This window comes from Numida meleagris, chromosome 3 (assembly GCF_002078875.1).
Source record: "Numida meleagris isolate 19003 breed g44 Domestic line chromosome 3, NumMel1.0, whole genome shotgun sequence".
NCBI classification, from domain to species: domain Eukaryota; kingdom Metazoa; phylum Chordata; class Aves; order Galliformes; family Numididae; genus Numida; species Numida meleagris.
Window position 1 is genome coordinate 30,678,437 of NC_034411.1, and position 25,046 is coordinate 30,703,482.

The window sequence follows — 25,046 nt, forward strand, 5'->3', positions numbered from 1 at the left end:
CTTGGGTTCTGTCCTGCTGAGATACAACATGCAGAAAGGTCTCTTCAGCTCAGAATATGGCAGCACCACCGACCTGCTGGTTTCAATCTTTTTGATTTGCTGACTTGTAAACCCTTCCAAGGTCATATAGAGCCAATGCAGGTGTACTGGTGATAGACTAGACTTCCTGTCTTTGTTACCTTGCACAGCCGTCTGTGAAACAGCCAATGACAAGAGACTCCTTGGGTTCTTCACACAGCAGCATCCACAAATGGCCCTGCTCACCGTCACACCTCTTACCAATGCATTCTACAAGATCTTACTGAACAAGATGAACCAGAGCCTCTTCAATTACTTGTCCATTTTCCTCCACTCTCTGCAGAGTTCAAAACTGCAGATCCACCTCCTGAGCTGCCCACATTGGCACTAAATAAAAACTGGATCCTTTACCTTGACAAGAGCAGGACTGAGGCAGCCAGGAACTCAGAGGTCTGTATTAACCCAGGTGAGGCACCTCCATTAGCCAGGAAGATCCTGTATGTTCCTCTCCAGCATGTGACACACTCACCTCCATGGCTGCTGAGGAAATGACACTGTTTCCAAATGGCTTTTCCTCTCAAATCCTAAAGCACATTGCAAAAGTCGCAACGGTACCTCACAAAAGGCTGAGCATGGTCAGAGATGAATAGTTCTTCATTCAACATCATCCAGGACGGTGAGGTCTTGCTGAGCCATCACTGGTAGCCGGTTACACAGCTCCAACAGCAAACACCAAGTCCATTACCAGCGAAGGGCAGGCTCAGAGCATTACTTTTCATCTTGGATTGTAAGATCCACCAAGCTCATGGGTACTCGTACCTCTACAGAACCCAGCACGATGGGGCTTGACTCCTGGTAAGGCAAGAGGCAAGGCCGCGACCAGCGCCACACTCCTTGGTATCAGAGGCTGGAAAGGAACCCAGGAGTCCTGCCCCCTCATTCCTGCCCATCAGACCACCCTCTTCTCACTGAGCTGGGAACTTGGCCTGGGCTTCACGAACGTATTTTGGAGCCTACCTCCCACTGATTTCAAGGCGCTTTAGGTACCTAGATGCTTTTGGAGGCTCTGGGCCCAAATCCAAGAGTCCAACTGGCAGGTTGCTGGTGCCCTATAGCCTCCAGAGGCAATGCTGGAGGGTCTGCTACACAACGGAAGAAAATCAGGGTGCAGGGTAGAAGGAGAAGGCAAAGGAAATCAAAGTCAGAATTAAATTCTTTAATACAAAAAAAAGTTTGTTTGTCGTCGTCGTCGTCGGTTTTTTAAGATATATCTGTAATTTCTTTGTTTAAAAATAAATATGTACTAAGGAATATCTTGAAAAAACTCACTAGACACAATATGTAGTGTTAATATCTTTTTTCCCCGCAATTATTACAGATAAACAGTAGCACCAATAAATAAAATGATAACAAATATTAAAATTAAAAAGGAGAGAGATTCAAGATGTAGAATTTTCTATTTTTCCTGTCTCTTCTTTGTACATATATAAAAAAATCGTAGCGTCTATTTCATCCGAATCACACATATACATAAACATATATATATATATACAAACACATAGCCAAATATATATATAGTATGTAGATGTATATCTAACCCTTGTCTCAATAGGAATGTGTAGGGGTAGGTGTTAGAGAAATTAATTAAATAACTGCCCATAACATGCTACTGACTCTGCCAACAATTGGGGAGAGATGGGATGGGACAACAGGAAAGTTAAATTTATACACAACCAGTACAAATAAAAAAGAAAAAAAAAAAGAAAAAAAAAAGAAAAAAAAAGAGGTACGGCTTATAAATAGTTCAAATTAAATATTAACAAAGAATACTGAAAAATCCCTACTCTTTAATTAAATTATGTTTAATTTCTAATTTAAAAAGGGATATTAAATAAGTATATAAAACACTTTCTCTTCCCTCCCCCCCATCGGAAGCCTCTGTCTTGCGCACGATGCAGCATGAGTATTATACATTGCAGATGCAAGCACCCACCCGTGTGTTCTCCTGAAAGTCATCACTCAGATGGGGAGTTCCTAGTGGTTAGTAGTCACTTGTTGTGAGTCTGTTTTTAGACTGTCTTGTCTTTTTTGGAAGCTTTCCGTGTTGTACATTATCAGGCGTTGAAAATTCAATTGCAGATGATGTTTGGCAGATTTCTGACACAGACCGAGTACCTTTTTGATTATTATTATTATTATTAATAATTTTAATCACAGAACTAGATTATATATATCCACATAGATGTACAAACACGCTTTCAGGGGTGTGTGTGTGTGTGTGTCGCGTGTGTAAGGTGGGTTCCACATACACCGCAGAGTATATTGCAGATACACACATAGCCAAGATTTTCAGACATGGCTTAGGGATTCTGGCTGCCTTCACATTTGATTCCCAGACCAAGAGGTGGAAAAGGAGCCTGGTATTTACAGTACGTCACTAAAAAAATCTTGACGTTCCCAAGGGTCATTCACACTGGACGTGCAAACGGAAGGCAGCAAAAAATTGCTTTCTTTTTCCCCCCTTCCATCTTGGCATACATATATATTATTTTTTATATATATATATGTATAAAAATAAATATATATATATAAAAAAGAGAGAAAAACACAAACATACATGCACACAGACACAAATGCACACATTCACCAACACACACGCACACCCCTACTGTGTATATACTTTTGATTAATATCCCTTTCCAGAAATGTTCCATAAGCATCTTGGATGCTCTTGAGTGGCAGCTCTGTGCATGAAGAAAGCAGACAGTGCTGAACAATTGTGTGGCTAGGCACCGGTCCCCATTCTTGCTTCAGCACACTGTAGGCCTTGTGTCCTTTTGCAGCCACCAAGGGCGGGAAATCTAGACTCCTGTGATACTTTCTTGAAGGGAAAGTTAGTGCGCATCAGCTGCCCACCATCCTTAAGAGAAGCCAGCACGTCTCTCTGGCAAAGTTTCTATAGCGAATGAAGTCAACGCAAAATGTACACTGACATCCCATGTCCCAGCAAGGCAGGCAGGTTATGAGACGAGTAAGGGCGAAGGTTGGGGGAAGAGAGGGGAGGAGGAATCCTTGATCACGCAGATGGCCATTTCCTTGGCCTTTGACCCATCGCACCCTAGGATGCCGCTCTTTGGAACTCCCTGCCCATCCTCTCCGTCACCTCTCCTCCCTGTCCCAGGCAAGGAGAAGGTGGTTTGTGGTACAGCACACTCTACAGAGAAACAGCGGAGGCCGCACAGGTCAGTTAGAGTTAAGAAGTTTACACCCAGCGCTTCTACTCAAGTCCAGTCTTAGCTTGTTTCTTATGCCCCAAGTAGCCCGCTTGTGTCCACAGCAGTCGAGTATTATCCAGTGAAGACACCAATAACATTAGCAATGTTAAAAAAAATAATCAGTATATATATATATATATATAAAATATATATGTGTGTGTGTGTGTGTGGTTAAGATATACATATATGTATATATAGATGTGGTTAAAATATATATACATATATATATATGTATATGCATGTATACACACATATATATGTATGCATGGGAAAACCCATCAAATACACCCCTATAGTCTTCCTGGCTCTGTTATTTAGCAGCATGAAACAAAAAATAAAATAAAACAGTTCAAAACCCAAAGGTGAATTCTGTGCGGCGGGTGCCTTGGGGAATGTTCCTTCCGGAGTCCATCATCCGTACTGAAAGTGCTGTGCTCTACCGATCCTTCATTTTTAGGGTTCATTTGGATTAGTGTTTTGTTTTGTATTTTTCTGTCCAGGCGAGAAATCAGGCTCCAGAAACAGGGCTGTTCCCCCTTCTTTTCCGCTGCTCACCGTCTCGGTTTTTCACATCTGTCAGAGAGGAGAGGCAAGGAAAGAAAAGGAGAAGAGGTTAATGTTTGTGACGGGGGTGCAAGCAGGGCAAGGGAGGGGAGGAAGGGACGTGGCTGATGTGTTTAAGAGCACATGGTGTTAAGACATGGCATGACGTCACTGGTGGGATGAAGTGCTGTGTAGTTGGGGCAGAGCAGCAGAGAACCTCGACCCATGAATGGGTCAACAAATTCTATTCCCCCAGGCTCACCTAGATGTGGGGGAGCACTGGTACAGAGGGAAATTTAGGAGTAGGATCAGAGGCCTCCTCATTCACAAGCTGAGTGTCTTGTTTGCACCCTCTCACAACATGCACACATAGATACACACATACACACAAAAACAAAGCCAAGCAATGCATGCAGAGAGACACGCTCCCCCAGCTCCCCACCTAGCCTGTTGTTTGGGTTGGAAGCAATGCAGACAACAAAGCCTCATGCAGGCAAGAAGTTCGCTGAAAAGAAAGTGCCTCTCGTTTCAGTGGCTGCCATGAGCAGGGGTTAGCGCCAGAGGAGAGCAGCAGCAGCAGCCTGAAGAAGCAGTGGGAGAAACAAAAAATTGCCCTCCCTTCTAGGGCCCACTTCTAACTTTACAAGGAGAAGCAGCAGCAGGAACTTCAGCTTAACCAGCTTTTTGTCTGGAAACAGATAACCTACCCGTTCTTATGACTCCTTGCCATCTTTCTGGCCAACACACCAGCTCTGGAAACCTCCCTTAGTGCCAATCATCCCACCAAAGGGAGGGACTAGTAAAAGACACAAGTAAATCCCTTCTGCCATCATGACTTATTCGGGGTATTGTTTGTTTTTCTTTGTACTTTGTACTATTTCTCACTCTTCAAACTCTGGAAGGTAATTTTCAGTTACTCTGGGGATACGGTGCAAGACCAGGGGGAAAATAACAAGGCAAGGTCTGGTCTGGCTCTTTGGGGGCTATGCTCACTGGGAGGAGGGTAACTCTGCAAGCTGCTGTAGTCTGGCCCCTCCATCAATTATTTTCCCACTTACATTGCAGTACCCCAGAAAACTCTGTATGCAGAACAGTTTCGACTGCTCTGGCAGTGCTAAATGCCTCTGGCTTTGGCACAAAGCACTTGTACACCTATTGGAAGCACATGCTGCCTGAAGGAGCTCTAGTCACCTAGCCAATTCCAGGCAGGCAAATGGATGCGTTCTCCATCAGGATGCAGCCAGCAGAGGACCCTGCATCTCTCTCCTTCACCTTTTCTCATCCAGTCACTGCTCCTGCAATATTCCCTTGACAAGAGGAAGCTCCTAGACTTCTATGAACTCAGTTTGGAGTCACAGCCAAGGGCTCATTAACAACTCCATCTTAATGCCACTCTCTGAAATAGGTAGGATGATCACACACCAGAGATACACACACAGATTAAGCAAGTCAAGAGATCCTGCTGAGCTCACCAAAGAGCTCAGGTGAGAACCAGGAATCAATTTCTGCACATCCATGTTACAGATGGGAGCATGACAGGTAATACTGAGGCAATACACTCACAGTGTGGATCTCTGAATGGACACTAACCACACAGTGTCTTTCCATCTCCCAACTCACATGTCTGAAATACAGACTTCTGCATGCCTTCACCTACAACAGGCTTGACCCTGCTGTATCCCACACCACAGCCCTGAATGGAGCCCCTCGCCCCTCAAACCACAACTCTGGCGAAGACATGAAAAGAGAACTTGTGAGTGCAGGGCAAGAGGACAAGGTCCTCTCCCTGGCTTTTAAGAACAAAGAGGTGAATGAGAGTGTGGCCTGGCCTTCCTCACTCTGCACACAACAGTGTCCACAAGCCACACAGAAAGGGCTTGGAAGATAGGGGTGGTGAAATCTCAGCCAGCTAAGAAGGATTTGGCTTTGTACAACAGTACTCTCAGAATTGCATACAGATAATGTACAGAAGGCTACAGACCCTCCCCACAGCTACTGCAGCAGTATGAACTCTGTTATCTTGTTCTAGGGAAAGGACATCTTAGGTATGAACACCCATCCCCATCCATGTCCTGACAGCATATCAGAAACGCACAGCCGCCCCTTGACACAGAGAATCTCTGTCCTCTGGCCCATGTAGGACAGAGAAAAGAAGTGATCACATAGCACTGATGCCAGAAGTCAGCAGGAAGCAAGCTCCCCCCTCTTTCTTTCTCTCTCTTTCTCTCTGTGTGTTTCTCTTTCATCCTTCAGGACACAAACCTGCAAGTGCGCTCGTTTAACTCAAGCTGCCTCGACTTGCAACGTGAGTCTGTGAATTTGCAGGAACATTTACAGGTCTGGGGATCTTGTACAAACAAGTGCTTTCTCCTCTCTGAGCAAGGCTCACAGTGACTGCAAAAAGGCAAAAGGAAAGATGTCTAAGCTACAGCGCTTCAGCAGAAAGAAAATACACATGCAACACCCTAAACATCAAAGCAATCCCCTTGCCCCCTCCCGCAGCCCCCATGCTGCCCATTGGAGTGTCACGGGCTGATGGGTTTCCAGCAGCACCCCAGCAGGCCCAGGACATGGTCAGGACAGCATCCCCTTGCATTAGCATAAAGAGAAAGAAAACAGGCTCTCTGCACAGTATTCACAAATCCTGCATTGGATCCACTGGCATACGCCACAGGGAGTAGGAAGGGAGAAGCAAGGATGGGAAGGTGAGAAGTCCCACCCAGCTATTGAGGTGACAATGAGAGGCGCTCTCTGAAGTGGGCTGCTGGAGTAGAAAGAAGCCAGAGGCTAAACGGGTTAAGTACGCAGGGTCTGTCCCCTGGAAAGCAGCTGGGTGCCAGCATTGTGCGCTTACACCTGCAGTCTGCACTGCCCTCCTTTCCATGAGTCCCATCCCCACCTTGCCACCTAGGAGTCTGCTCTGAAGGACTGTGAATTTACAATGCAGAATTTTGTGAACCACCGTGAGAGAGAGAGCGAAAGAGAGAGAGACAGGGAGAAAGAGGCAGGGAGAGAGAAGCCACCGAATCCAGCAGAGAGAGAGACAGAGAGCCCCCCCAGTTCCCCGGCACCCCCTCTCCGGCTTCCCACCGTCCCACCTCTCCTCTCCGCTTGTGACTCTGCCAGACACACACGCACACGCGCGCACGCACGCACACACACACATGCACAGCAGGCACCAGCTCATCTTTCACCAGCCATCACAGCGAAGGCACAAGGCAAGTGGGGGACAGTGCGGGACACAGCTATAACGAAAGGAGTGGCAAAGCGGCGTGGGGCACCCGCCCGCACTCCTGTGCCCAGGGGAGATGGTCACTGGTGATGATTAGACAGAGTCAAGCAAGCCAAAGCCACCTTCCCTGAGACACCCTCTGCGCCAGAGCGGTGCCACCGCCAGCATTGCCCCTGCAGGACCTGCAGCCCACCAGTGACTAGGGGGGAGGGTGAAATTTTGAGTGAGCAGCAAGCAGGCGGACTGGTTGGGGAAAGGGAGGGAAGAGAGTCTACAAGCAGAGGACACAAACGTACAAGCTGGGTGGTTTGTACCGGCCTTTCTTGCGCTTTCTCTTTTGACCCTTCCCCTTTCCTCGCTTTGATTTTCTGGAAGAAAAACAAAAAAAAAAAACAGAGAAAGAGAGAGAGAAGGAAAGAGAGAGGGAGAGCAAGAGAGAAAACAGAAGAAAACGCAAGGAAGAGAAAAAAAACACAGCCATGTGCCTTGTTGGGAGGGAAAAGCACATGAGGCAGGACTGGAGGGCAAGTCCCAGAGCAAAGCGCAGACCTCCACCTCGCACACACGCTCACTGGCCTTCTTGTAACACCGCCACCAGCCTGCCCGCAGCCAAGCCAGCGCCAGGGACACAGTGTGCACTGAGGCCACCTCCACGCAGGGCTGCAAGCATCCACAGGCCTCTGAGGGCACCCGCACCCCTGGAGAGGGACAGCGGGGCAGTGGAGAGGGGTAGGGATCAGGAAGCCTGGTGAAAGCATCACGGAACTGCAGCGAGCGCAGACAACCAGCTCTGGTGACAAACTCAGGCTCACACTGGCTGACATGAAGAAAAAGAGACTACCGTGACCTGATGGCAAGGAGGGGACACCCAGCAGCCCTGCTGCGGGGATGGCAATCACCCTGCTATGGGATGGGAGCGATTGGGCCCTGGGCTCAGTACGCTGGGGACAAGGGTTGAGGCCTGTTCTGAGCAATGCTGCTGCATGGGACGGGGGAATGCAGCCTGAAAGCTCTGCTCGTCCACCCCACCACTGCCTGTGGCTCGGTGGTCTCAGGAAGACCTCACTTTCTGCTCACGTACCTTCCAGCATCACCCTTGCTGAGCAACAGAGGAGGGAGGCCTGGCCCAGTCAGGACACCCAGGAGATGATAACTGGAAGCAGCTTTCAGATTTTCCTTTCTTTCCTCCTCCATCCAGCCCTTCCCTACCTTTGCGTTCCACATAGATCTTACAGACAGACAAGCGGACGGAGCCAAAGCACTCTCTTAAAAATTCACCTGCTGCTCCTGATTTTTGGGCAGGAGCTGGGACAGGCAGGGGCTGGGACATGCAGGCCTGGGCAGAAAACATGGATCTCTGTAGCCCAGTAAGAGCAGAGAGTGGGGGAGGCTGGAGCCTGCACTGCTCCTCGAGCTACATCAGCATAGCAACAAGGGACAGGCATGTGAGAAGGCCCTGGAGCAAGCACCAGGGTTTGTCAGACATGTGAGCCCCGCAGCAGCTCAGCAGCCTCCCTCCTTCCCCGCTCTGCCTGGGGGCAGCCCATCTTGGGAGGGAGCTGCAGAGGGGGAGTAGGGGGACAGGAAGGAACACCACATGTGTTTCTTAGGCCTGCTCCAGTCTTCTTGATGGAACGTGTGTCAGAGCATCAGCTCGCTCCCAGCTGCTGCCCTACATGTCAGGAGGCACAGGGAGGTGGTGAGGGAGAGGAGAATCAATCTGAAGGATGGAGATATTTAACAGGACTTTCAAACCAGAACAAATCAAAGCACACCGATCTCTCCCACCCCTTCCCTTCCTTCCCCAGGGAGTGCAGAACCAGCAAAGAGCAGGCAAGGTGCTGTTAGAAGAGGAAAGGGAATGCAACGCAGTCTGGGCTGGCTGCTTCACCCACACCCCATCCTCACCAGAGCTCACACAGACCCAACTCACACACCTTCAAACCACGGAGCCACGCAGATGACCATCCCCAACACGGCCCTGCACAGAGGGGAGCGTTGGCTGCACGCAGCCTGATGCAGCCACGAGCAGGTTTTCAGGGGGAGGAGGAGAGGCTGGAAGGCAGCTAGAAATCCACAACCACCAGGAAAGGGGTGAAAGACGTTCTCTCTCACTCTTCCACTTGCTCTCTGTTTCAGCCTCATCTCCCAGTATTCACCCCTTTCCTCTCCAACTCCGCACCTCTAAATGGCAGAGTCACTATCCCAGCCATGCGCAGTCCGGATGACCCTCTTGTCCAGAGAGGTCACTTTTTGTCCATGTTGTTCCATGTTTTGCGATCGTCCTTGCAACTACTGCAGGACGAGAGCTTTTTTATCTCCTTTCCACAACCTTTTTACTTTGGGAAGGAAGGAAAGGGAAGGTTGTGCCTTAACCTTCTTCAGGTCACCAGAGCAAATCCATCAGCTCAAAAAAACTCTCTTGAAAGCCTCCACCAAGTCCCAGTTAGGACATTCACCTCCTTTACACCCTTCCCAGGCCCCAACCCAACCAAAACCAGCATCACATCGTGCATGGCATCAGTCCTGCCTCCACCAGGCCTCCACTGCCACCTCTCCCTGTAGCCAGCAGAGCTCCTACCCAAGCTGCCATGAAAGAAGCGAGCAAGTTCTCACTCAAGCAGCAAGAAAAAAAATTAATAATAAAGAAAGGCAGCGATATGCAGTAACCAGAAACACCCCAGGAGGAGGCAAGGGAGAATGGGGGCTGCACCTTGAATCCATTCTGGTAGGACACACACGACGGGACTTCCCTGACTCGGGGTAAAGCATTAGGAATGACTGCCATGGTTGTGGGTCATGCAAGCTCCAGGTCTGGGGTATGTAGGAAGGACCGTCAGATCTGGGTTTCTGTGCCCACCTGGAACGGATTCAGAGCGTTGCCCCATGCACTACCATATGCCATTTCCAAAAACACCTTCTCAAAGTGAGTATCTCCAACCAATCAAGGAAAAGGGCAAGGGGCGGTAGGGAGAAGAAATGCCAACCAACCACCAAAAGAGAAGGGAGAAAAAGCATGTCACTTACTTTTCTTGTTTATTTTTGACATCTTTCTTTGGTCTGTGGGGGAAGAGAGAACAAAGGCATTGTTAGAAGGCAGCTTACCGTATACGCTTCCAGTATTATCCCCAGATCCCACAAGTCCAGAGAAAGACATATACAGCTGCCACTGCGGGATGCCTGTGGCACAGGCTAAGCAGCTCGCAAAGTGACTGCTCTCCTGTTGCATCTCTCCAAGGCCAGAAGACCCCAGGCTGCAGGCTAGCATTGTCCACTTGTCACATCTAGAGACAGAGGGGCCTCGCGAGCCACAGAGCTGTCTTCCCAGACTCAGTCATCCCACTGCAAACCAGCTGTGGAGACAACAGTCTCAACACAGTGGCAGAAAAAAAGGAAAGGCTCAGAATAAGTTAACAGCAAGAGGAACCAGTGCTGCTCCATTCTCACCTGCAGTCACATTTACTGTGCTGTAAGAAGCTCATGTGCGCTATGTGCTGACTCTGATGGGGTTTAATTCTCGCGATCTGGAATGAAAGAAACAGAGAGGGTCACTGCCCGTTCACTATTTATATTCACAGCTCCAAATCAGTCCACTGCATAGTAAAAGCATTTGTACTCCAGGTGCACCTGGGAAGAGCATGGCAGAGTTTGAGCTGGCTTTGAGGCCCAGTTCTCCCAGTCAGGGAAGGCCTTTGATCACAAGCAAGCGGCAACACCAGTCTTGTGCCAAAGCTCTGTTTGCTCATGCATGGAAGGTGCCAGCACTGGTGGACTGCCTTGGAGACAGGCATGGGAGAGGGCATAACACCACAGTAAGAGTCTCACTGAGTGGTCGTCCCTGGTCAATACTAGAAAGACAGTGATGGAGCATCTAGCCTGCTCTCAGAAAGAGGCATGCTTCAGCCTAAAGCAAAGGCCCAAAGCAAAGGCTCCATATCCAACTAATTTTCCCTAAGCCACCACTCCTTCCTGGCTGCCATCTCGCTTTCTCCCTGAGACAACACACAGAATAAATCTGGTGCTCTGTGCTTAAAACACCCCTGCAGAACCAGACTTTGCCCAGCCTCCAACTCTGTGTGCCTCCAGAGAAGCTGTATTAGAAACTCTGCACATACTGTCACAGTCTCTCAACCCAGAACCTGGCTGGACTGCTACCTCTAGCATTTGCTACTGAAGTGCCTCTGACCCTTTACAAGCATGTGGGCATGCCAGTCGAAACCTGTAATTCAGCAAGGAATGGTAAGAAAACCATCCTTAGTTACACCGCGCTAGTAGGCTCTGGCCCAAGCTGGAGCCTGCAAGTGGAAAAGCCATACAGGGGAACCACAGAAGGACACAGACAGGTTCTCTCCCAGAGTTCAAATGCAGCTGAGGTCACAAGTGAAAAGCACTGGCTGGTAATCATAAAGTCCTGCACGTCTCTCACCCACATAAAAAAAACTGATGTACAGGGCCCATTCATGAGGCTGAGAGACAAAAGTATGTGAGGGAGCTACAACACAAGGGTACTGGGCACAAGCACCATGCTGGATTCAAGCGGGGATCCAGGTTGGCAAAGGCAGTGACAAAGCTCTCTAAGCAGAGTTTGTGTCTTCACGTGCCCAGCCGTCGCTATCACAGCCAGTCTCTGTCTCCTCCAAGAAATGAATTCAGCAGCCTCCAAATAAAGGAGGAGGATGCCCAGAGGCAGAAAGGCTTTTCCACTTGACACTGAAGCAGCGTGTTTCTTAGAGACCCTTCCCACCCCTGCTGTGCCAATGTAGCTAATGACCCAAATCCTCTGCTCTGTTGGTAAAGGCTGACCTCGCATGCCCTCCAGGAGGGAGTACAGGCAGGCTTTCCCCTTTTGCACTACACAGCTGCCTTCAGAGCAACAGCTGTGTGGACCAAATGCAGAGTTAAGGTAGAGCAAGGGCCTGGGGAGTATCTTCTTTAGGGCCTCAGAGATAACAGCATCAGCAATGGCCTTTTGCATTCTCTAAGGTAAAGCGTTCCATTGCAGAAATCTCTTTTGCATAGTCCTAGCTTCTGTATTTGAGCACTAAGGAGGGTCAGCGCCACTGAAATACAGATTCTCTTCTTAGCTTTGCATACAGATGGGCAGCTCACTTTTCACCTCTGTGTGGTGTAATGCTGGATGCAAGGATCAGGAAAGAGGTAAGCCCTCCTGATCCGACAATTTCCAGTTCCCTAGGGTAGGCTGCTCTTCCTCTGGGTTAGATGGGAGATGGGACTTAAGAGTGGCTGTGATGGGTGACTTGCTTCCTCCACCCAAGCATGCCAGCTTGCAGGTTGGGCCCTCACCTCCATCGTGACGTTGTACACATCCACAGGGACACATTCTAGGCCCTCATCGCCGCAGCAACCCGCACATCTCATCAGAGGCACACAGGATGGCCTGAATATGTACTCCACCTCATCAGGGTACTCCTGGAAAATGTCCACCAGGGTCTCAATTGTCCTGCAGAAGCTGCGCTCGTAGACTTCCAGGAATTTGATAACTACAGGGAGGAATGGAGGAAATAAGTTAATGCAAACTTAGCTCAAGAATGTCTAGTTCTTTACCCCTTAAAACAAGCCAGACAGTTGCAACACATCTACCCTATGCTCTTCACTAACAGTCTTGCAGGCCTAAGTCCTTTCCTTGTCTCTGCCCTACTCACACACCCACCCACCCTCCCACCCACACCCCAAATAAAGTGGGAAAGGGGAGATCGCCTCCCCTGCCACTGCTTTAGTGCAGAGACATGATGGGCCAGAGAGCTTTACTAATTGGACTAGCCCTCCCTGACACCATGCATCCCACAGGTCCTTCCTCCCTTGCCATCCCCAATACTCTCAGATATGCTGCCACCAAGCATATCAGCTCAGCCAAAAAACACCAGAGGCTGCTACAGATGATCTGCACTCTGGACTAGAACCCTCACTGGTTCATCTTTTACCCCCTTTCATAATGGCCAGTTGGTGCCTCAGCGGGTTTTAGAAGATAGGGGTATATAAGCCAGAGGCAGAAGCATCCCTCTCACAGACTCTGGCACAGAGACTCTCCTGAGAATGAAGAGATGGTTCTGAACAATGCGTCTACGTGGCTTCTTTCTTCCCAACAGCCACCTCCTTTGCTCATGCATAACATTCACCTCAAGAGGCTGCCTTCAGAATCACCTGCCGCAGGCAGGCAGGTCATGGCCCCCATGTCTCCACATCGACCACTTTCCCAAAACAAGGAATTGAGCCACCCACCGGGAGACTCAAAGCAAGCCCACAGCACCCCCAGGATTAACTAGACCACATACTTGGCTACTGAACCACAATAAGGCCATGTGGGAGGGGAAACGGGGTGGATCTGCCATTATCCCCTGCCTTTCCTCTGAATGGAGCAAACACTGACTGCTTGCGATCTGCACCGATTTCACAAGCGTTTCTCAATGTTTCCCAGTCTCTTGCCAAAGCTTCGTCTTGCTGCTTGGTCAAGGGTTGGAGAGATTTAAAGAGATGAGAGATAGGAGAGATAAGCACACACGCACAAAACCCAGCTGCTAGCACACTTCTGCAAACAGCAGGTACCTAGAGCCCCCGATGCCTCCTAGCTCCACCAGCATGCAGGCAAAGGGAGATGGCTCAAACGAAGCAGGAGAGAAGAGTACGCGCAAAGAGGGAGTACCTGCCCCACACTGTTACGCACTATAATGATCCACCTGTACAGTATGCAGAGTCCTACAGCACCAGCATTGATAACTCTGAGCGATAAGCGCGAAGTGCTTGCATCATGGAAAAAAATGGTCTCCGGTAAGCGTTTCTAAAGCGCCCTGAACTTGTGACAAACTGGCATAAAGGTTACTTTGCCACAAAAAAATGCAAAAGCTGCACGGCTTGGAGCTCAGAGCCCACAGTTAATTGTTGAAAGTTAATTCTAGGTCACGCGGAGCTGACAGTGCCACGGTGCTGAGAGCGGGTACAAGAAGGGAGGAGCTCCCATCCAGGGAATTTGAAGTGTCATGGAGCGTGAGCTACTATTAAAAGAGAAAGTGGCTTATGAAAAGAAAATGTAGCCTGGCAGGCACAGGTAGGTATTCCTAGCCTAAAAGACAGTGTGCTTCCGTTCCCTGTCCTTCCCTCCCTCTTCCTTCTTCCCCTGACGGCAGTGTGCCTCTTGTCTGTCCTTCCATCACGTCCATACTACCTCCTTCCTGCTCCCCTTCAGAGTGACCCTAGTCACTGCCTATGTTCCAACAAGTTGAACAATTTAATATGTGGGAAATTCTGCAGGCACAATGACGGCCACTGAACTGCACTGCTGATTATTCACACTGTGCCAGCAGAAAGGATCTGGGAACCCTGGCAATAAAGGCACACAGCTCCGGATAGAAACACTTGCAGACTGCATGGGGAAGGAGGAGAGAAAAGAGGGAGGGGAAGCGAAGTTTACCTGTGCAGATCAAAGGCTGCTCGCTGAATTAGGCTGTGACATGAAGAGGCAGAAACCAAAACCAAGCAGAAAACTAAAGTGAAACTGATTCAGGTCTGGTATGCTCTCTGAATGTTTGCACTGTGCAAGCAGCTGGATTATACCATCGAATCTGGACAACAGATTGGCCACAGAACAGCACATCTGACATTTTAAAGAGTTTTTACTTTCTTGGCTTCACCCTGCTAGCTGTACTTGAGATCTGGGAGATTGGACAGGACCAAACACCTCCCATGAACAACGTGGGAGTTTTCACCTTTACATTAATGCACAATGGTTTTCCAAAGCCTGCATCAGCCTCTGAAGAGGAAACGGGGACTCCTTCTCCAGCTGCCAGTCAGATCTCCTGCCACAAAAGGCGCACTGCCCTGATTCTGCTGCACACAGAGCATTCACACGGAGACTGTGCAATGCTTCACAGTCCATTTGCACAGCTATAGCAGAGCACATGACTGAGGTACAGTCATCTCTCAAAGCCCTGCCCCTGCTATGCTTACTCCTATGCTCCGGGAGTCATATTCCACACTTTGCCGGGCTGATTCAGTCCATGCCTCCTTTCCATTGGTTGTATTGGGGACGGAAGGACGTCTGTCTTTGACGGGGAAAAATGGGAAGGTCACTGAAGGACTAACACTGCTTGGCCTGCTCCCCTCCCGCAATTTGGGCCTCAGCCCATGTTAAAAGTTAATCCTGCATTTAACCCACACCCCTACACTGTAACACACCTCCACATTTGAGTCAGAGGTTCTTCTTTGTGAATGGAGAGGGAAGAAAAGTTAAAACCTAGACAGGGCCCACATTAACACTTTAGGGCAGACATGGCCATGGCAGGTGGGATTGAGTCCAAATTTCAAGCAGACGAGTGGGAACAAGCTAGACTAGAAAAGGAGCAGCTCTATGATCATTTTGCCTCCCTCCTCGTCAATGGCTCTGCAGCAATACAGACACACTGTTCTTTTAAAAATAAAAGTGCAGCCACAAGTGCTGGTGGTTTCCTTTATTTATACCAGAAAATCTTTTCTCATGGAACAAACAAAGAGTGTTTGTCTGATTCCTCTACAACTTCCTGTGCCACAAAACACGTGGAAAGCCCTCTGGAGCACAGAACAGTAGAGGGTGAAACTAAAATTACATGCTCCAACCAAAGTAAGTTCATCCCAAATAAAAACCTGTTGCAGCTTGACATCTCAGAGCAAGCACAAAATGGCCACAGACACAAAATCACCTTTCCCCAAAGGCCCCAGGAACATTGGTGGGAGAAGGCACTCCAGGACTGTCCTTCTGCAACAGAGGCACATCGACGGCTCCTCTTCAGAGAGGGGAAACTGAGGTACAGAGAGTGGACCTCCAAGGTCATCCAGCAGGACAGACGCAGAGCCAAGAAGGTAATGCCAAGAGTCCTGACTTCTTGCTTACTGATGTATTTGCATCGCAGGGCCAGGAATAGCACCAAGGGAATAGCACTGAAGTCTCACTGCTCACACTGCTAGACCAAATTCTCTCCTGCTCCCATCCGCCTTCCTGTGCCAGGGCGTGACACTCCGCTCAACTCATCTCCGCCTCTGGAAGGTAGCTGGCCACAACAAATGGCCAGATGAGGATACTGCCTCTTTTCCACCAACAGCAGAGGGAACGGTTACCGAAATAACCCTCACAGCAGGCTCCATCTTGATCCCTCTGAAGTCACTGAACCTTCTTCTGTTGACTTCAGCAGGAGCAAGGGTCAAGCACAACACGCGGCAGCCCGCCAGCAAATCAGAAATTTCGGCCGTGCAAAATGGACACCTATCCCAAACAGCCTGCCACAAACCTCTGGCAATGCACTCGCAGCCTGTCACGCTAATAAAGCTACAGAAATTGAAATCGAGTGCGACAAAAAAAAAAAAAAAGCCAATCTGGGCCCACACTGCTAGAGCCCTCTGCTGACCTCCAGCTGGAATAACGCTGGAGGTCACAGCCCATGGGGGGGACCCTTCACCACAGCCATATTGACGAGGGCTCTGTTCAGCTATGGAGGCAGCAAGGAAAACACAGTCAGGATGGCCTCAGAGCAGCTGATGATCACCTCAGCCTGAAGGCTCCAATGTCTACAGTAAGACTGTAATCCAGAATACACGCTCTTCAGAAACGCACAACGCCTAAGAAAGCTTGTGTTTCCTTCTTGGTGGAGGCATAGTAGTTACTTTATTGATCACATCCCTGTGGTACGGATCTGACGATCTCCATCTTGCCATTTTATTCCTACAAAATGGACTGCCCGCTACCCTACTTCTGGCCTAAAGGCTGTGAAAACCAATTGGCTGCAACACACGGGGCAGGGGATGTGCAGGGGGCATCTCCCACTGACACAGCAGCTGCCCATTCTTCTGGCCCACACACACATCTATCCACTGGCAAAAATCAGTGATGCAGAGGACGTATTTCAGTCTTGAGGCAGCTGGAGTGGCACAAAAGCACCACGCTTCCCCAGCAGGCCATATTCTTGTCTCTACTGTGCTGCCATTAAGCAGAACCTAGGGGATCCAGACCCTGAGCACTCTGTGTCTCACACCAGAGTAAAAATTTTCCAGCATGGCTCTGGACACAGCAGCAGCCAGAGCAGGGGCAGGTGGTCCTGTCGGGAGGGCCTGAGCTGCTCTCCTTCTCCCCCAGACCCACAGCCGGGTGCTGGGTGGCGCTGAGGCCTTTGTTCGGGATCAGCCCTGGCTGGCCGGGCACCCCCAGCGCCTGCGGGGAAGAGGCAAGCAGCGAAGATGACAAATCCCTTCCTACGACACTGTGGCGAATTCCTAGGAGGCTGTTCGCAGCTACTAAGCTCTTTGTGTGAGTATATAAATATATATATATAAATGAGCGCGCGTGTGTGCCCGAGCGCACGCACGCACTTCTCGCAGTTATGGGAGGCGTGAGGAGGGCTGGGCCGGCCCCGCCGCCCGCCCCAGCTCCAAGGCCGCCCGGCCGCTGCCCCGCGGGCTCCTCGGGGCCAGCACCGCGCGGGCTTTAATGGCGGCGCCCCCGCCCCGCGCCCCGCGCCCGCCGCCGCTCCCCGGGAGGTGGCGGTGTTGGCCGCCGGGGCCTCCTTCCCCGAGCCCCCCCGCCCCCGAGGGAATTCGCCCCGCGCTTACCTTCATTGGGCTTCCGCTCCCCATCCCCCAGGGCCGGAGCAGCCTTCGACAACTGCGAAGAGAACAGAGAATCGGTCACGACGCGGAACCGTCACGCCGGGCCGCGGGGAAGGGGGTGGGGGTGGGGGGGTCCTGGGCCCGCCGCCACCGGGGAGCCCCGAGAGGAGGCCGTCCCCAGCGGCGGCACAGAGACACCTTTTGTTCTCCCCGCGGGAGCCGAAAGGAACGAGCGCACCGCCGGGCTACTGCGGGGCCTGGGCCAGCAGCCGGCCTCCCCGCCATAGAGCTGAACCAGCAATGGGGAGGGCGGGGGGAGAGAAGAGCTGTCAGGCGCCAAAGGGCACTGCGCCCCTCTCAATGTCACCCACGGCTGTCAGTGGCCGCAGAGGTGTCGCTGCCTGGCCCCGTGTCAGGCGATTAGCTGCGAGGGCACCGCGTGCTGCAACACCCCACAGCGTCCCTCCTCTCCTTGTGATACGGGCTGGCATGACACTTGGCACTGTCACGTAACGGGCCCATCCCCAGCACAGAACGAGGCCCAAGCTCTGCGCTTGCTGCCCTGTTGGGCCAAGGGGCATTTCCTAACCAGGAGCAGCAATAGGCAACCCACCCCCAGATTGACATGCAGCAGTGTTGCACCACTTTGCTAAGGAAGTGTTTTTTTAATTCCAGGTGTAACAAAAACTCCACTCTTCCTGCTCTGTGCAAGGGTTGGAGTTCTGACGTAACTTTCCAGCCAAGTCAGGTTTCCCCCTGCTGTTCTGTTCTGAACCAAAACCAAAACACTCAGGTTTCTTCACTTCTGCAAGGTATGTTGCCACCTGCGTGACGCCATCCACCCCAGAACCTGCTGCATTTCAGCAAGTAGGCACACACAAAACACTGCTTCATCAGCAATCTGCTGTATTTAAGCCTACAAAAAGGCCTTTTGATTTCACAGCTGGAGACAGGACTGAACGGACCAGGCAAAGTCCACCTCAGGCTCACATCGGGAATTTGCCATCTACTGCCTTCTCAGCAGCCCTGTGCACAGCCTGGAGTATCAGCTTTGAAGAGGAGGGGGAAAGCGAGCCGACAGAGCCCCTCTCTCAGCCATTCCTTTGTGTCTGTGCACAGTTCCCTTTGTTTAAGGTTCCCCTGACCAAACTCCTTGCTTCTCCTTTCTGTTAACGTCTTTCTGTACCTGAGCGTACCACACCGGTCCAGGCCTGAGCCACCCCATTGTTATGTCCCTGCGAGGAGAGCCTGTGTGCCTAACCTCAGTGCCATGATAACAGTTTAAAAAGCAGGTTCCTAGGAACAATTTCATCCCTGAAGTGTGAAGGTCACTGCAACAGTGCAAACAAAATGGAGGCAGCAGAGGCTGCAGCGGCCTTCCAGAGCAGCTCAGCGCCTGAAGATCTATGGGTCAGAAGAAAACCGCTTCAAGGGCAGAAAAGCCTCAATTCACATCACAGCGCAGGAAGGCAATCACGAGCCAGGTCAGTCTATCCAAGTCACAATGCCCCCAAGACCTTTTGCTGCAGGATTTTTGGTTCACACACCAGATGACCACGATGGACTGAGCAGAATTAGCTCTGAGACACCTTGAGGGTCATGCTGTCCCTTCTTGGCGTGAGGCTGCTCAGCCCGCTGCCAAGCCCCCTGCCTCCCTGCACGCACACACACACGTGGTGCATGGCTGCTGGGAAGCAGACACAAGCCACACACTTTCGCTGCTGATCTACACGTGGCCAGCACCTCTCCCTGCCCAGGGTGTACCAGTGCAGGAGCCAGCACACCCTCCCAGTCGTCACCTACAGCTGGGTCGCAATTCCACCCATAGATGTGAAATGAGATTGATAACGGAGCCTGCCAGGAGTGGGGCAATGAGGCTGCTGTGCCCCCTTGGCAGAGCTCAAAGGGGACTTCTCTGCAGACACCCAGAACTATCAGTAACACATGGTCGGCTCTCCAGGTCAAGAAACTTCTCTGTCCTTTGGGCAATGCCTTTCACTAATGCTCTCAAAGCCTTTCTAACAGCAGATGAGGCAGGGGATTCTGCCTCACTCTAAACCAGGCTGCTGCATATCACAAAGGGCACTGGGAAACCAAAAGCGTTCCAAGGGACAAGCGGGCCTAGCGTGCCCTTCGGTGGGAGCCTGAAGGTCACGCTCTCCTCTGCTGTCTTTCGGAATTACCCAACAGCTCTGTAACACAATTTCTTTCCAATAGATTTTCAGCATGTCACAGAGGTGTGGAAGCAAGCCCTGGACGACTCAAGGGTGGGAAGCTCTTTTTTGTGCCCTTTGCAGGTCACAGCAAATGCATGTCCAGAAGTGGAGCAAAACCCTCCTGGAGAAATAATTGTGTTTCACATCTCTGTACCTGCACTTTCCCATCCCCCCCTTTCCTCCCAGTTCCAGTATGGAGCAAGTTATTCTCTGAAGGGAGAGAAAAGGTTAATGACGCTGTTCCTCCCCAGTCATCGCCCCCCTCACCAACACCACCAGCACTCTTTCTCTCCCTTCCCCTCCCCCTAATCTGTGCAGCCTCATTAAAAGAGCTTTGTAACTGTTTAGGACTGGAACAAACAATCCATCCACTCTGAGAGGGACTCTGGGACAGGAGTTAATGCACTTTTCGTCTTAGGCGCTAGAAATTCTTCTCAGCGGTTTCTACTTAAGCAGGGGGCTCTCGCTGTGCTCACTCTCCATTGTGCACACAGCCAGAGGTCAGTAATCCCACAAACTGCCAGCACAGCGCAGGCACCCTGATACGGAGCAGGATGGACGAGAGACCCCACTTGGGTTGCTCAGGCATCGCTGAGCCCCGCTGCAGTGTCAGCACAGGCTCCTCTGCTCCCGAAGGAGCCCTCCTCCTTTCCCCATAGGAGTGCTATGGGGAAGGTGTCCGCTGTGCGTGGGCGGCCAAGGGGCTGCGGAGCTCCTGGCGCGGCCTGGCGCGGAAGCAGGCTGAAGGCAGCGCGGCGGGTGGGTGTGTGATCATTAGCAGTCTGGTCACAGGCGCGCTCTCCCTCCCTGTGTGTCTGAGCGCTGCCTGTTCCCTGTGGCAATACAGCTGGTAGAGCCAGGTCCCTCCACGTCTTAGGGAATGGATGGGTTCCCAGGGCCCCATCAGCAGGGACCTGCCATCACTACGCCTGGACAAAGGCCGACAGAGAAGGAGCTGCTGTCCCCCGTATCTCTAGGAAACAGGGACACCACCGCGGCCTCCTGGAGCCCGTGGGAGCTCGGTGCTGGCTAGCAGCCGGGAGGATGGCACTGCAAAACCGCCTCTTCCTCCCTCTCCCGCGCAGAAGGGCTGTGGCCACACGTGGAGGCAGACACCTGTGGCATCAGCGCCACCCAGCCCACACCGTGACACACTTCCCACCGTCCTGGGAGTGAGCGTGCCAACCCCTCGGTGAGGAGCCATCTCTTCAGCTGAGGAGCACCGAGCTTCCCACGTCCCTCCTCCTTTGCCCTTGGGAAAGCCGCCCGACACGCGCCTGACCCTGCCTTCCTGCCCAGCCTCTCCACGGCTCTTCTTTACTTCTCCCCAACGCGGCTGGCTAGTTAGATAGGTTTTATTCAGTACGACAGCCTGATTAACAGCACTGATACGTATTATCACGAAAGCACAATGTGAAGAGTTGCGCTTTCCGCCGTGCCCAGAGCCACGGTCAGGCTGCCTACGTGAGACCCACTGGCATTCCCAACATCTCGACCATCACCGTGCCGCTCGAGCGGCCCACAGACAAATAAGGACAGAACTGAAGGACAGACCTCACTGTCCGTCTGTCCAAGCACTTCTATGGCCCGCATAACCCCGCTATCTACGCATCTCACAGTCCCCCGCGGATTTACCCTGCAACACCCCCCACTGCTCCGCATTTCCCACGCCACACCATAATTTTTCCCTCTTTCTTTTCACATCACACCATCCTCCTACCCAGGAGAAAAGACTTCTGCACGGCCCCTGGGGAAAGACAGACTCAGCCCCTACCTGATCTGCAGCTTCGTCTCCAGGGAAGAGGAAGGGGAGGGGAGAAGGAGCAAGGGGAGGGTTGAAGGGTTTTATCACCGGACACGGAGTTGTCTAACCCATAGCCAGGGAGGAGACACTACTCTGCAAGTTTATGAAGGAGCCAGGGGGCAGAGAAGCCCCGTTTTAGGTGACGGTGGAAAAACTCTTGGAGAGCGGAAAGAATTGTCCCATGAGGCAGACGTGGCCGCCAGGCTGCACGGCGCAGCTCTGTGACACGCTCAGATGGGAGCTGAGCCTTGGTTCCCATCCAGCACTGTCCAACGTGTGGCTGTCACTGGGGAAAGTGGAGATATAACAGGCGAGAAACAAAGCGTGCGGAGCCTGCCTCCAGTTCCAGCTGAAATGGCTCCTAATTGGGGAGTTACCTTCCAGCATCTGTGCTGAACAAACAATGTGAATAACTGAGCAGCTTGCAGGCGACCTTTATTTTCATGTCTGTGGGAGATGATGTGGCTCACATTCCCTGCAAGAGCAGAGGAGCAGTGCAGGGAGCGCTGGCCTCTTACAGCCTTAAACATAATCCATGCCTACCCGGCGCACGGCCACTTTCACGTGGGCACTCTGTCTAAACCCCTTAATATCTCTTGGCAACACAGCCCTCCGGAGTCCAGAAACAGATAGATTTATAGGGCAGGTTTGCACAGAGCACTGCCTTTTAGAAACAACAAAAAAAAAAAAAAACGAGAGAGAAAGAAAAAGGAGGAAGAGTTGGTCTCTAATCGCTCAGGAATGACAATGAGGCAAAAGTAAAAGTGACCAAGGAGGAAGAGAAGGGAAAAACGCGGGGTTTTGTAATCTCGGTGCCGGAGATATGTATTTTGAAAAAAAAAAAAATCAATCTGGAAAAAAAATCAGGATCCATTTTGTCCTCTTTGATCTTTATTTGTTTTTCCAGCGAGGTATTTTGAACTCCGCTCGGCGGCACGAACCCGAGCCGGGACCCAAGGCAAATACGGCCGAACACCCTTTTGCAATGTCAGGAGACCGGAGGACGGGAGGCGAGGCTGATGCAAGAAGGCAGCGCGCTGCCTCCCTGCCCCGCGTCCGGCCCCGCGGCCCCGCGGCCCCACGGCCACTCCGCGGGGAGCCCCGCGCCGGGGGCGTGCAATGCGCGCACACGTGCGCGGGCACTCCGCGCGCGGCTCCCGGCCGCTCGCCCCCCGCCGCAGCCCCGCACACGCACACGTACCCGCACACGTGTGTGCGCGCCGCCGGCGCCCGCCCGGCCCCGCTGCCAGCGCGGTGGGCAGGTGGGAGGCGAAGGGAAGGCTGGGGGGGGGGGGAGAAGAGAAGAAGGGGAAAAGTCCCTCCCGCACAAAGCCCCGTCCCGCCGCCGACCCCGCCGCTTACCTCCGCGCTCTGCAGATAGAGCAGCGCCGCCAGCCCCCAGTGGATCCAAGTGAGCAGAAAGTTCATGGTTGCCGGCGCACGCCGCGGAGCGGGGCCCGCCGCACTCCGCCTCGCCGCCGCGCCGCCGCCGCCCCGCTGCCGCGCTCTCGCCCGCGCCTCCTCCGCGCCCGCCGCCTCCCGGGCGCTGCGAGGGGCTCCGCGGGAAGGGGGTCTCCTCTTCGGGGTCTCCGCTTTCACCCCTCCATACGGCCGGCTCTCCGCCGGCCCCCGCTGCCGCTCTCGGTGGGCGCTCCCCAGGGCCGAGCGCAGGCTCCGCGGCCGCGCCGCCGCCGCCCGGCCCCCGCCGCCGGGCAATCCGAGCTCCACAGCGGCGCCCGTGCGCGGCCGCTCTCCCGGCGCCGGGGCAGGCAGGCACCCGCGCCGCGCTCGCTCTCGGCTTCCCGCACTCACGACGAAGTTTGCGCGGAAAGTTTCAATGCATCTCTTTCGCTGCGCCCCCTCTTCGCGGCGAGCCGGGGTCGCCTCCCCCGGGGGAAGGAAGGGGCCGAGCCCGAGCCCGCTCCGCACGTCGGGGTGGCGGTGGCAGAGGGGGCGAGCGGACCGCCTGCCTCCTGCCCTCTCTGCCTCTCTCTCTGTGTCCACCGCTTTGAAAATCAGAATAGTAACAGGAAAAAAAAAAATCCAAACTGGCTAGAGAGGGAGGGAACGGGGCGGGGGGAGGCTCTGCAGGAAAGGGAGGGAAAAAAAAATCCCAGCGGATCAAAGTATAGGTGGGGAAAAAATAAATTAAACGAGAGGATAAAGCACGGCGGCAAGCCAACAGCAGGTCCCGGTGCCGCGCAGGGCTGCTCCCGCGGCGCGCTGTCCCCCGCCGGCTCGGCGTGCGCTCCTCGCCCCCAGCACCGCGGCAGCCGCGCTCCGCGCTCTCCAGCGGCGGCTCCGCGCAGCGCCCGCTCCCCGCGCAGCGCCCGCCCCACCGCCCGCTGCCGGCGCTCTGCAACTGCTCGGCGCGGCCGCGGGGAGAGACGCTCCGGAGAAGTCCCACCCTCCTCGGCGGTCCCCTCCCTCCTCTCCACCCATCCCTTTTACACGCTGGGCGAAAAGGCGACGGAGCGCGGGGGGTTGCGGTCCCCTCCGCCGTTCTCCCCGCCCGCCGCGCTCGGGACCGCGGTTCTCGGGGCTCCCGTGCCGCCCCTCTACCCGCGCCGCCTCCCCCCCGCCGCCCCACGGCAGCCGTTGTGCCCCGCCGAGGGATGCGCGTTCGGGTCAAAATTCACCTTGTCCGTGGGAATCGCTCCAAAGTCCAGCGGGGCCGTTTGCGGGGAGGGGGCAGCGAGGGACGATTGGCCATCCCAGCCGCCGTCCGACCCCCCCCCCAAGGCCTCTGCTTTTCAGATACGGTGATTTCTCGGCACCTATGTGCTAAAGGGGAGGGGGCATTTCGGCTGGGCTTAATCCCCTTTATCCAGTGATAGTCCCTAGGTGGAGGGGCCTGCCCGCACTGAACGCCCGTGGTGTTCCACCAGGCAAACCCCATTCCACTTGCTGGAAAGGCATTTGAAGGGCAAAAAGGCAGCTCCATCCGCGGGGTTACCGCAGCGTTCCGTGGCCAAGCTCCTTCGCTCGTGTCCCCTTAGCGTTGCCCTGCACGTGATACAGCAGCACCACGCGCGTGTCTGCACACAGAAATGTCCCTCCTGCCACCATCCTCCGCAGGGCGGGCACCCGGAGCTGGGGCACCCGTTGCTGGGGCTGCACGATGGGGAAGGTACGGTGAAAGACAAGGCCGTGTTATCGCTGGGAAGCAGCAGGTATTCCAACGCCGTGCCACAGCTCTGAGATACAGGCAAAGCGTTGGCTCTATAGAGGCACCTGCTGGCTGAGGGGAACACAAGGAGAAGACAAAAAAAAAAAATCAGTCTTTGATTTTGGCAGATCTTAGACCCGCTCTCCACTTTGTTCATGTTTAAACAGGAATAAAGTGTCTCCCTTGGTACAGGGCAGGGGGA

The 25,046-nt window shown here is 52.9% G+C and overlaps 1 protein-coding gene across 10 annotated transcripts; it reads right to left on the bottom strand.

Moving 5' to 3' along the window:
- VEGFA (vascular endothelial growth factor A) lies at positions 1,361 to 23,305 on the bottom strand. Of its 10 annotated transcripts, none has more exons than XM_021390894.1 (9): positions 21,646 to 22,324; positions 17,659 to 17,710; positions 12,373 to 12,569; positions 10,516 to 10,592; positions 10,096 to 10,128; positions 9,782 to 9,928; positions 7,365 to 7,436; positions 6,099 to 6,230; positions 1,361 to 3,866 (listed from the first exon to the last, which is right to left on the bottom strand). In XM_021390894.1, the coding sequence occupies exons 3-9, from the start codon at positions 12,445 to 12,447 to the stop codon at positions 3,845 to 3,847; spliced, it is 558 nt and encodes a 185-aa protein (XP_021246569.1). In that variant the 5' UTR covers positions 12,448 to 12,569; positions 17,659 to 17,710; positions 21,646 to 22,324; the 3' UTR covers positions 1,361 to 3,844. The 10 variants fall into 10 exon arrangements, with proteins under 10 accessions (XP_021246569.1, XP_021246561.1, XP_021246565.1 ...); XM_021390886.1 differs by lacking the exon at positions 21,646 to 22,324 and adding an exon at positions 17,854 to 18,331; XM_021390890.1 differs by lacking the exons at positions 9,782 to 9,928; positions 21,646 to 22,324 and adding an exon at positions 23,038 to 23,195.

Bases quoted from the DNA above. Each gene is read 5' to 3' on its own strand.
- VEGFA (XM_021390886.1), bottom strand. From the start codon at position 17,940: ATGGCGGGGAGGCCGGCTGCTGGCCCAGGCCCCGCAGTAGCCCGGCGG. The intron at 10,129-10,515 runs GTGAGAATGGAG...CTTCCCCCACAG, and splicing joins CACAGTAAATGTGACTGCAG to ACCAAAGAAAGATGTCAAAA. The intron at 7,437-9,781 runs GTGCAGCCCCCA...TTTTTCTTCCAG, and splicing joins CCTACCAGAATGGATTCAAG to AAAATCAAAGCGAGGAAAGG.